This window comes from Vombatus ursinus, unplaced genomic scaffold (assembly GCF_900497805.2).
Source record: "Vombatus ursinus unplaced genomic scaffold, bare-nosed wombat genome assembly UNPS02014811.1, whole genome shotgun sequence".
Lineage (NCBI taxonomy): Eukaryota > Metazoa > Chordata > Mammalia > Diprotodontia > Vombatidae > Vombatus > Vombatus ursinus.
The window spans coordinates 150,494-163,632 of NW_020954589.1; the positions used below are offsets into that span (position 1 = coordinate 150,494).

Consider the following 13,139-nt stretch of genomic DNA (forward strand, 5'->3'; position numbering starts at 1 on the left):
ATAAAGACCTTGTTACCTTGTTACTTATATCCGGGAGGTTCATTTTAACTGTGCCTGATACTACAAGCTCTTTGGAATCAGAGTATCTGAGTTCAGATCTCAGTTCTGTCACATACTATTATCACTTTACCCCTCTGGGCCTCAGTTTATTCGGCTATAAAAGCAGGGCTTTAGATTAGATGACCTCTAATGTTCCTAACTACAAATATATGGACCTATGGTCTTTTATTTTTTATTTCCCACAGTGGGGAAAATGCTAATGGAATGTATAAAAACTTTGAGTACTATATATAGTTCACACAGTGTCCAGATAATATTCAGGAAATTGGTCCTTACCTCAGTCTTAATTTATTGAGGATATATAGTCTTAGCCTGGTTGAATGTGCATTTTAATGTTGTGTGAATTAGAAAGAATGCTATTCTGGAGCAAGAATGGCATTGTGACTTATAGATAAGTGCTCAATAAATGTTGCAGATAATGATAATTCATAACTATTTGAGGTCTAATTCTTATTTGTTAAAGAGGAAAACTTTGTAAAGTGACTCCTGATTTTAAAAAAGAATTATACTTGGGTTTTACTTTCCAAAAAGAAGGAAAAAGTAAAAAAATAAAAATAAATAAAAAGCAACCCACATATCTCTCAGTGGAAGTATAAAGGAAATTGAAAAGACTTCCTTTGATTAGAATTTTCCCACAAATCCCCATGAGAAATCTCACATCAATAATAGTACAAAAATGCCTAGGCTAATGCCACAAAGCCCACAGATTCTTGTTAAGTCTGATCTTATTCAGCAGGGAAGGGTTAAGAGTTTTCCTAGGGTGCATGGGAAGAAAGTTTAGGGGGGATGCTTGAAGTCTTCTCCCTCACTCCCCATTGGTACACCATGCTCAGAAAAAGCATAGAAGTTCAAAATTCTGTAATCTTCCTTTTTTTGCCTGGTTTTCTAGTTTCTTGCTATTTCTCATCATTCATTCACTTGTTCCACAAATATTTGTTTTGTACAAATATGTTATGTATTGTCTTACTCTTTTGGGTAGAATGCAAAGATGAGTAAAACATAGACCCAGTCTAATAGGAAAAATGCTAACTGTACAACTAGACTGTGTGGTTTGTTCTTAAGTTGTATGGTGTGTGGGTTAGCAGGGGAAAGAGAGAATCAGGCTCAACACTATAATGACAGATCATTTATTTCCTTCAGTTTTGGATTTAATCACTACTATCCAGCAATAACTTGTAGTTTTCCAGAAATGTTACAAAAGCAAAAGAATATAAATCTGATGGATCAGTCTTTGTTAAAAAGTAACATATTGAGTTTGCTGGCCTCTCCTTGGCTGCTGTAATTTCTTAAATATTTCAATACTTGATTTATTATAAGTAATAAAAATGTAGGTTTAGGGCATGGCCATTACAGCCTGCAAAGTACCCATTTACATCGCTAGATGGTGCTCACACTGTACTACGTAACTCAGGCTAGCTGTTTTTCTTGCACTCCTCTACTGGACTAGATAATGCAGAAAATGATTTCAAATCCATTTGGTTTTGGAAGTTATTTGTTCATCAAAGTAACAAATGAAATGACCATATGAAAACATAAAATGAATTTTTAAACCATATATGGCATAAAAGAATTTATACATCCGGTCTACGACAATGCAAAAATGACATCCATGACTGTTAGTTTTTGTTCCAAAATTGAGTAACAGATTATTTTTTGTATACAGGGTGGCTGGGTATTACTTCAGAACTGTCATCTTGGCCTAGAGTTCATGGAAGAATTGTTAGAAACACTGCTTACCACCGAAGCTAGTAATGAGACTTTCCGAGTCTGGATAACTACCGAAGTGCATGAAAAATTTCCAATCACATTGTTACAGGTTTGTTACATGACATCTGGAGTCTGTGATAACTGTGAGACCATGAGCAAATCATTTTCCTCTCAGTTTCCTCGTCTGTAAAATGGTTATAATTACACACTACCTATCCCCAAAAGAGTTGACCTGAGGAAAGCCTTTGGAAATTTCACAGTACTGGGGAAATTTGTTGTTAAATTGTTGTTGTTAAATTGCTCTAGCTCTACAAATAAGTCTAGAGTAATTTGGATAAATACAAAATTATTCAGGACACTAACAGAATCTGCATTGTAAAAATCATATGCTGTCATCAAGATTATATAGTTAACATTCCCACAAGTGAATTATAACATACTAATTTAGAGATACTAATTTATAGCTTATTGGCTGTATTCAATTTAATTAGTGGGTACTTGGCTGAATTTCAGCTCAAGTTATTTGTGTCATAAATATGTTGACTTCTTTTTAATTAGTTTTTTTTGTCTTCTTGTGTGAATTTTTCATGAGTAAAACTAATATATTTGCTTTTTATGACAGACTTCTATAAAGTTCACTAATGAACCACCCCAAGGGGTACGTGCAGGTTTGAAAAGAACATTTGCGGGAATTAATCAAGACCTCCTTGATGTCAGCAATTTGCCCATGTGGAAGCCAATGCTGTACACCGTGGCTTTTTTACACTCCACTGTACAGGTATTCAAAAGCAGCTTCTACATTCAGTATATAGCAAACTGAGTCATTGTAGGATAATCTCCTTTAAACAAAGCTGAAGTAAATTTGGTTCCTTATTATTATCTGCATTCCTTGCCTGTCATACATTTCTTTTTTAGATCGTATTGAGATTCCCTAAGCTCTTCACATCTTTAGTAACCAAGTGACATAATAGTCACCAAATAATTAACCTGTTAGATTAATTGCTCATTAGTTCTACTGTCAATGCTGGCAGTTAAACACCTTTTCATATCCTTAATGGACTGTTCTCAGAGACAGATCAGCATGCTTCAAAACTCTATTTTGCATTTTAAAATCCATTTAATAGAACATATGAAATGTTAAAGTTTCATTTTAAAATCAATTTAAGTATAATTACTAGGTAACAGCCAATTATTTTTGGTCTTTCATATGCTACTATATGTTAGGGGATGGGGAGGAAGCTTCTTCTGATTTAGTTGATCGCCAATACCACTTGTTCTTAACGCATTGCTGATCACTTCATACCAGGCAATGTGTACCTCTTACGCACAGAGGGGAAAAGTTCTAAGTTCTAACCTATTCTTGCATTCTCCTCTTTTTCCTAGATTGAAATACAGGTAAAGGATAGAGTAATGTGATTGTCCCAAGAGCCATCCCTATTCCTTGCTCAGGAAGGTAGCCCATCAATCCTATCTTACACAGAGGTGACAAAGGATTCAGTTGTCCACTCTCAATACTGTTAAGCATATGTCCTTTCCAGTCATCTCTCTCTCTTAGGATGAGTCACTTGGTTGGGCTCTCTTCTGGGGCCTACACACATCTAAGGAAGAGGCCTACAACCAGGACATGCACACACGCATACACACACACACACACACACACACACACACACACACACACACAGAGATATGTATATATGCATAATCACCTCTATTAGACGTCATTCCTCATGAGAATAGTTAATATAGCTAATATTTTGTTGCTTTTTCAAAATTTTATTATGGCCCTTGAATTTTAAATTCCATCTTTTAAGATACTGTAAACCTATCTGATAATGGTTAACCTTGGCAGACTTTATCATATGCAATTGTGTATTATTTAAGCTTGTTATTGGATTTCATATCTGCAAAGAGTGTATTTTGTGCTACAATCCCAAGTGGTGATAATTTAATTGCTCCATCATGCTTATTGGAGGAAGATATAGATAGTAAATATTCATGATACAATGCAATGTGAGCAATTATTCTGTATTCTATAGGGAATGTGTAAGGAATTTAGATTATTAAATAAGGTCCCTTCCCCTTTCTCATTCTCTCCTAAATCTCAGAAGCCTATGTTACTTAGATTACTATGTACTATTGCTAGTCTTCTGGGATTTAGTGAACAAATCTATATTTAACTTATTCATACCTTTGTGATGTCACTAACTTCAGTCACATTTCTCTCCTAAATTAGGGATGATTCTCAATCTTTTTTTGTGTCATGGATCCCTTTGATGGAGCCCTTATGGACCTTTTCTCAGAATCTTGCTTATAAATGCTTAGCACATGTCCTGGCACATAGCAAGCACTTAATAAATGTAGTGGGTAGTATATTGGTTTTTCTAAAAACAGTTTTTATAAAAACAGTTTTTATTATCACTTTCCTCCTTAAAAACCTACAGTGAATCCCAATGTGTATCAAATAAAGGTCAGACTCTTTATCTTGGCATTCAAAGCCCTTCCTAGTTCCAAATCACTTACCTAACCTTATCATTTACTGCTTGCCAACAGAAGCCGAGAGGGGTCCGGCACTGGCCCCTGAAAAGACTGTGCTTATGCCCATGCTATCCTCATGTTATTCCCCAAGCCCAAAATTCCCTCTCCATTTCAGTGCCTACCTCTGGCTCAGTCTCCCTTGGAACCCACACAGTGCAAAGGCAATTCACTTCATTTGAGATTTCTGTTCTGATCCTACCTGCCCTTCCCGGTTGACTTTCAAGCAGTGTAGTCACCCAGCCTGTTCAGCTCTGCCTTCTTTGTTTCTTGGCTCATCTCCCAGGCATTTGCTTGGGGTCTGGTGCTCTTCTCAGCATTCCTGCCTGGCTCTTCTGAAGTAAAGTACTTGGTTTCTCCTCTCATTTTCCAATTCAGTTGGATTTCCTCACAGTACAATATTTCCAAACTCCAGCTTGCCCCTCTTTTGGACCAAACCAAAGAAGGCTGCCCCCTGGTGGTCTCTATCCATAGGGTGGATCTGAAGCCTAGATTGAATCCTAAAACTGCTTTGGCTCCATAGGAGATTACACCCACTTCTTTCTACTTCAAGTCGACTTCTCTCGTGAAATCCCTCAGTGTCTCATGACGATCTTTCCTTTTCTTGAACTCCCGCAATACTTATATTCTCTGCCTCATTAAATCTGATTCTGTCTAGTGTTGTTCTCTATTTTATTTATGCATTCTTTCCCCAACTGGATTTACTTGTAAAGTCCTTGATGGCAGAGGTTTTATAATATACTACTTTTGTATCTCCATATAGCCAGACAAAACTCTGGGTGCCTTAAATACCAGTCAAGTTGAATAGAATAGAAACAGCTACTATTCAAATAAGCTGAAGAAGCTCTTGATTTTGAAATCCAGATAGATGTATAACACCCTAGTGCTATGAAGTAGGGGAGGGGTGAATTTGGTTAAATTCAGTAGGTAAGTTTAGAGTTCTCTGCTTGGTTTTACTGTGTAGTCTTAGCCCTTAAAGAAAACTTTCTAGAATTCCACTCAATCCAACAAGCATTTATTAACTGCCTATGCTGTGCAAAGACTAAACAAAAGCCAGTAGAAACCAATAAGTAAATAGTAAAAGTAGTAATGAAGTCATTTGGAAAAGAAAATCTAAAATTTAACCTTCTTTTCTCATTATGATCTAAACAACTCTTTTTGTCTTAAGTGAAAATAAAAAAACACTTGGAAAGAAAAGTTTTAAAATGAAAATTGGTAGTAAGGAACATAAATGTGAAACAAATGTAGGCATTTTGAGCTATTGTCAAAGATCACATTTTAAGAGATAACTAAATTGCAGTTGTTTAGTGAATATAAATGGTGATGTTTTCAGAAAGTCAATTTAAGCAGCTCTGGAAAAGGAAAAATTCCTTTTCACTCAGTTCCATGTCTAAATGAACAGTCTACCACATAGATAAAAGTAATATGCAATTTTCTTCCTCCCCCCAAAAAGGGAGGGAGTGTATATAACATCTTTTTTGCTAAAATAGTTAGAATTCCTTTTCTTTTCAGAATCCATGATTGAGGAAAATAGGGATTAAATGACTGTGCCAGCCCACAGGTACTTGCCTACCTCCATTTCTGTGATCACATAAACTTTGCTGTGCTGTAGAGAGACTGGTGATTTGGGGAAGGTTTGTTTTCCATGTTCCTTGGAGGTCCAGCTTATTCCAGTTCCTACATTAGGTACTGGACTTGTGGAAATATCCTAATCACAGATTTGAAGTTAAATAATAAAGCTTAAAAATACATTTTTATATAAGATAGAGAAAGCCATACCAGCTGAGAATCAAACCAGACTCCTCCATCTTGCTTTGATCTGAACCCCTACAATGACTCTATCTGGTCCCCGTGTGTGGCGGTCAGAAGACTGAGAGGAGACTTGCTTTTCATTTACTCCCCATCAAACAAGTAGCTGTCAAGAAAGGCTTGTGTGCTCAGCAGTGTGGTAGGGGACTGCACATTCATTTCAATGTCACTTAATAGTTTTTCAAACAGTGTTCATTAGGTGATGATTCTCTTCTTTCCAAAAGTTCATAGCAGGCAGTGACTTCATTCTTCTCTATAAAAAATTACTTTTGGTGAAGAATAAATTTTGAAGGACAAACCTTAGCGCCAGGTTCAAGTCCTGCTCCAGAGGTCATGAGGGTGTCCCTTGACCTCTGGGTTCCCTGTGCTCTCTAAGACTGTAAGTTACACATTTCAACCAGTTTGCAATGGCAGAGGGAGTTCTCATACAATGAAATCACTGGTTCAGGCCACCACAGCCCCAAAACAAATACTTTGTGGTTTAAAATGAATGGTTCAGCTGTGAACATTAAATGAACATTTTTGAACTGTAATACCTAATCTTTTGATTTCTATAAAACACAGACTAATGTGTTTTAAAAGCTTCAAATTAACATTTATACGTGACACATGTCAGAGCTGACCACCTCTAACAATGAACTAAGTGTCTCATATCATGATCTTTTTAGTCTTATCTTTTGTACATATAGTAGGGCAAGGGCCTTCCTATGTGCATGCCAGACCTAGGTGCATTTATTTAATAAGCAAACAAGTCAAACTCATAAAATGTTTTTTTTAAATGTCGCACAACTGCTTACAGTGGCTATGAAAAGGCATAGTTTGGTAGAGCCCTTCAGATAGGGTCAAAAAGTCAATGGGCAATAAAATGTAGGCTGCTGGAGGTTGGGGATTATTTTCATTTTGCATCTTTATATGCCTAGCTGCTAATGCAATGCCTGGCACGCGGGAGGAGCTGTGCCTTGGAAAAACCTAGGGACCATAAGAAGTGGATTTGGAGAATTGGTGTATTTCAGGCATAGGGGACAGAGTTGGGAGATGAAATGCTAAATTCAGATATCCAAAGTAGTTTATATGCTACCTAAAACAAGGTGGGGAGAAAGACTAGAATGGTCCTTCTACAACTGGCCTTCACCATACACCATACTTTCCCCAGTCTACTTTGTGCTTGGAGGTAGGAGGTGGGGGAGAAAAGGGGAATATGGTCAAAGGAATGAAAAGAAGAGTCAGGAAGGGAAAGGCCAGAAGGGCATTCAGGAGAAGTCTGAGTCTACGTGTTTGGTACATGGAGAAAGCACTATCCAGCCCCTACCTCAAGCACTGGGGCTACATGTTAATGAGTGGCTTCTGCTAATAAGCCTGTTAATAAATAAAAATATCAATTTTTATTGATAGAAATAATTACTTGGGGACCAGTTATAGGCCCAGATATGCACTAGCACAGAGAAAATGATAAGTGGTATCATTAGGGCTCATCTGTATGACTGTCATATATGTCTGAGACCCAGAAATACCAATACCAACGCTTACACACCATTCAGATAGATACCAGGGAATCAGAAGACCTGAAGGACCCTTGTCCTTTGACGACAGTTCAGCTTTCTGTGGATTTTGTCTGCCCTGCCTGTTAAGTTATCCTTTTATGGCAACATTTCAACCTTATTTAGTAAACAGAAAAGACAGGCACCAAGGGAGATATTATAGTGGTGGCTATGTGGTAATATAAAAGTTTTGGCAGACATATGTTTGTATCAACAGTCATTCTCTCTCTCTCTCCCTCTCTCTCTCTCTCTCTCTCTCTCTCTCTCTTTCTCTCTCTCTCTCTCTCTCTCTCTCTGTCCAATTACAAAATTACCCAGTGGAACTAGGACAGAGTTTCAAATGCCTTTCAATCACAGAAGCAGTGTTCTTAAAAGTGAAAAATATAGAAACCCAATGCATTAATAATAAACTGTAGTCTTAGGAATCAACAATGGAGTTGAATTCTTTTAAATTCAGAGATACTGGTTTTGCTCTGAATCATGGTAAATAGTTTTGATGTCTGTTCTTCAGTACTGTTTGTGTATAGAATGACCAAAAAACGTTTCTGTTGGCTGATGTATGCACTGTGATTTATTAAGGCTGTGTCAGCTTATTTAGGCATCTCTGGTAGCTCGTATTGTTCTTGTTTATTAAATTTCACTCCATTAAGAAGAAGCAAACATCAGATTGAAAAAAGGAAGTTCTACTGAACATTTGTTTTTCTGTGGTTATTTTTCAAGGAACGACGCAAGTTTGGTCCCTTAGGGTGGAATATTCCTTATGAGTTTAATTCAGCTGACTTTACTGCAAGTGTTCAGTTTATACAGAACCACCTTGATGAATGTGATATCAAGAAAGTGAGTAGCATTTTTTCCGTACTTATCCCTTTTGTTCTTAATAATCCCCAAATCAGCATTTGCCGACTCTTTTTAGTTTATGAGACACCTTTGATCTTGCTAGTTCTCGCCATGTTGGGGGATGGATTGTCCTTCAACAATTTTCTCGTTCGGCCCTTTCTAACCCACTCCCAATGAAAAGACACACACACACTCCCTCTTCTCTCTTCCAAGGTTATAAGCTTTACTACCTCAGGTCATGAATCAGGAAAAGGAAGTAAAGAAAGGGAGTAAAGAAACCTTATCTTGGTATAGGGTGTGAGATGTTGGTCTATGCGGCATCATTCTTCATCTGACCAAATGTCCTACTTGAGATAACCTATAGAGCACACATACAGTAGTGCTTCCTGTTATAGATTTTATTTCATAAACAAATTGTAAACTGTTTAACAATGTAAATAAGTGAGCTCTGATTCATCCATAATAAATTTTTTCATGTAACTATATTTAGCATTTTCAAGAAGTATAAGACTCCTATTACTGGCCCCAACTTCCTCAACTCTCTCCCTGAAATCAAAATCCCAAGATGTTTATCATTTTTCATATTATTTATATTAGTTATAACTAGATTTTGTTTAAACAGGGAGTATCATGGACTACAGTACGCTACATGATTGGAGAAGTACAATATGGAGGCAGAGTCACAGATGATTTTGATAAACGTCTACTTAATTGCTTTGCTCGTGTAAGTCAACTTAGGAAAAACCATAAAAATACATTGTATTACAGTCACTGACAGGTTTTAATAGGACAATTTTTGGTAGCATATAAATTGATCTTTATTTACGCTAACTTTAATATAGGATTACTGAATGAAGATCAACATTTTTATCTGTACTGTAGTTGTATTCCAGAAGGGAACTACCCTCAATTCTCAGTTTTCTAATGGGTGAATTATCTATTTTGTGGATTATTTGTAGTGACCCTCCCCACCACCACTCAACTAAAGTCCTGGTTGCATAGAGTGAGTTGAGTTGGGGCAGGGTGAAGCAGGCTTCATTAGAGCATTTCAGAAGCAAATATAAATGGTTTGGGAATTATTGTTTTGTGGGATTGATTTGTGTTGCTGTCCCTGTGTTCTGGACTATATCAGTAATACTTTGTCTTCAGAAAAACTGATTCCTCTGGGTGTAGATGATTCTAAATGCAGTGTTTGATTAATCAGAATATTCCAGGGGTGTCATGTTTTATACAATTGAAGTTTTTCCAGGAAAGTATATTTATTTCAGCTTTTTCTTTATGGAAAACCTTTCTAGACAGTTTAGAACTACTGTAATAATGTAAACAAAAACAATGTTAAAAGTAACTAAACTCAGATTCATTGCAACAACCAATCACGGCTCTATTTCCCTCCTTTCGATAAAGAGACGAAAGTCTACAAGAGTAGAAGGTTGCACATACTATCAGATTAAGTTGACTTAAGACTTAATTTTTCTGTTTCAATAGAGAATTTAGTGTTGGGGAAGAGGGAGAAGAGGAAGGGAGCAATATCAAGAAATAATTGTGTTGTAAGATCTGTTTGAGAATCAGACCCAGTAATAGGATCAAAGGGTATGCAGAGTTTGGTTCCAGAGTGCTTTCCAGAATCGTTGTATCAGTTCCCAACTCCACCAACAGTGCGTAGTGTCCCAATTTTCCCACATCCTCTCCAACATTTATCATTTTTCTGTTTTGTTGTATAAGCCAATTTCATAGGTATAAGGTGATACCTCAGAGATGTTTTAATTTTCACTTCTCTAATCAAAAATTATTTACAGCACTTCTTCATATGCCTCCAGATAGCTTTGATTTCTTCATCAGAAAATTGCCTGTTCATATCCTTTGACTATTTAGCAATTGGGGAATGGCTTGTATACTTATAAATTTGACTCAGTTTTCTATATATTTGAAAGATGAGGCCTTTATCAGAAATACTTGCTGTAAAGATTGTTTCCTAGCTTTCTGTTTTCCTTCTAATCCTGGTTGCATTGGTTTTGTTTGTACAAAAGCTTTTTAATTTAATATAATCAGAATTATCTAACATTTTGTAATGCTCTCTATCTGTTGTTTGGTCATGAAATAATCCCTTCCCCATAGATCTGACAGGTAAACTATTCCTTTCTCTCCTAAATTACTTATAGTTTCATCCTTTATGTCTAAGTTATGTACTCATTTTGACCTTATCTTAATATAGTGTATGAGATGTTAGTCTATGCCTAGTTTCTGCCATACTATTTTCCAATTTTCCCAGCAGTTTTTGTCAAATAGTGAATTCTTATCCCAAAAACTGTGGTCTTTGGGCTCATCAAACACTAAGTTACTGTGGTCATTGACTTCTGTGTCTTGTGTACCTAATCTATTCCACTGATCTACCACTCTTATTTTTCAGCCAGTACAGATAGTTTTGATGATTACTGCTTTATAATATAGTTTGAGATATGGTATTGCTAGGCCACCTTCCTTTGTATTTTTTTTTCATTAATCCCCATTATATTCTTGACCTTTTGTTCTTCCAGATGAATTTTGTTGTTATTTCTTCTAACTCTTTCAAATAATTTTTGGTAATTTAATTGGTATGGCACTGAATAAGTAAATTACTTTAGGCAGAATCATCGTTGTTATCATATAAGCATATATATATATATATAGTATATATGTGTGTATATATATGTATGTGTGTGTATATATATATATATATATGTATATTATGCTTTGTCTACCCATGAGCAGCTGATATTTTTCCAGTTGTTTAAATCTGATTTTATTTGTGTGAAAAGTGTCTTATAATTGTGTTCATGTAGTTCCTGGAATTGTCTTGGCAGGTAGACTCCAAAGTATTTTATATTGTTTATAGTTATTTTAAATGGAATTTCTCTCTTGTTGCTGGGCTTTGTTGGTCACATAAAGAAATGTTGATGATTTATGTGGGTTTATCTTGTATCCTGCAACTTCGCTAGAGTTGTTCATTGTTTCAAATAGTTTTTTAACTTGACTCTCTAGGGTTCTTAAGTATACCATTGTATCATCTGCTAAGAGTGATAGTTTTGTTTCCTCATTGCCTATTCTAATATCTTTGATTTCTTTTTCTTCTCTTATTCCTATAGCTAACATTTCTAGTACTATATTGAATAATAGTGGTGATAGTGGGCATCCTTGCTTCACCCCTGATCTTATTGCTTGCTGATGGTTTTAGATAGATACTACTTATCCTTTTAGGGAATGCTCCCTTTATTCCTGTGCTCTCTCCTGTTTTTAATAGGAATGGGTGCTGTGTTTTGTCAAAAGTTTTTTCAGCATCTATTGAGATAACTATATGACTTCTGTTGGTTTTGTTATTGATGTGGTCAATTATGTTGACAGTTTTACTAATATTGAACCAACCTGCATTCCTGGTATAAATGCTACCAGATCACAGTGTATAATCCATGTGATATAATGCTGTAATCACCTTGCTTAGTATTTTGTTCCAAGTTTTTGCATCTATATTCATTAGGGAAATTAGTCTATAATTTTCTTTCTCGGTCTTAGCTCTTCCTGGTTTGTGCCATAAAAGGAGTTTGGTAGGACTCTTTTTTCACCTATTTTTCCGAATAATTTATATAGCATTGGAATTACTTGTTCTTTAAATGTTTGGTAGAATTCATTTGTGAGACCATCTGGCCCCGGGGATATTTTCCTAGGGAATTCATTAATGGCCTGTTTAATTTCTTTTTCTAAGATGAGGTTATTTAGACATTCTATTTCCTGATCTATTAATCTGGGTAGTTTATATTTTCATAAATGTTCATCAATTTCACTCAGATTGTCAGATTTATTGACATATAATTGGGCAAAATATTTTCTAATGATTGCTTTAATTTCTTCTTCATTGGTGGTGAATTCACCCTTTTCATTTTTGATACTAGATACTTGGTTTCTTCTTTCTTTTTCTTTTTTTTTTGGGGAGGGAAGGGCTAGGCAATGGGGTTAGGTGACTTGCCCAGGGTCACACAGCTAGTAAGTGTTATGTGTCTGAGGCTGGATTTGAACTCAGGTGCTCCTGAACCCAGGGCCAGTGCTCTATCCACTGCACCACCTAGCTGCCCCTTTTCTTTCTTTTTTTAATCAAATTAACCAAAGGCTTATCCATCTTATTGTTTTTTTTTCATAAAACCAGCCCCTAGGTTTCTTTATTAGCTCAATTGTTTGTTTTTTTTTTACTTTCAATCTTATTAATCTCACCTTTGATTTTCAGGATTTCCAATTTGGTGCTCAATTGGGGATTTTAATTTTTTTCTAGTTTTTGTTTTAGTTGTATGTCTAATGAATTGATCTGTTCTTTTTCTATTTTGTTGATATAAGAATTTAGAGAAACATGGGAAGAATTGTATGAATCCAGTTAATCAAAAAGCATTTATTAGGTACCTACTATGTGGCAGTCAAGGGACCCTGAAGTGATGCAGAGTGAAAAAAAAGCAGAGCCAAGACACAGATGTATATAGAATGTCCCAAAAGTCTTAGTGCAGTTTTAAGCTATTACAGCGTAAAATTGCACTAAGACTTTTGGAACAACCTGTATACATGCATATATGTATGTATGTATGTATATACATATATATATATACACATTTATCCAAATATATATATATATATACATTT

At 35.8% G+C, this 13,139-nt stretch overlaps 1 protein-coding gene across 1 annotated transcript in view; it reads left to right on the plus strand.

Annotated features, from left to right (window-relative positions):
* LOC114053396 (dynein heavy chain 8, axonemal) overlaps positions 1 to 13,139 on the plus strand; it is a gene marked incomplete at its 5' end in the record, with an annotated part of 217,447 nt that overhangs the window by 142,990 nt on the left and 61,318 nt on the right. Inside the window, 4 exons of the mRNA XM_027876403.1 lie at positions 1,724 to 1,876; positions 2,390 to 2,545; positions 8,367 to 8,483; positions 9,106 to 9,207. Of these exons, the coding sequence (XP_027732204.1) occupies positions 1,724 to 1,876; positions 2,390 to 2,545; positions 8,367 to 8,483; positions 9,106 to 9,207 (528 nt within the window). The remainder of the gene's footprint in view (positions 1 to 1,723; positions 1,877 to 2,389; positions 2,546 to 8,366; positions 8,484 to 9,105; positions 9,208 to 13,139) is intronic.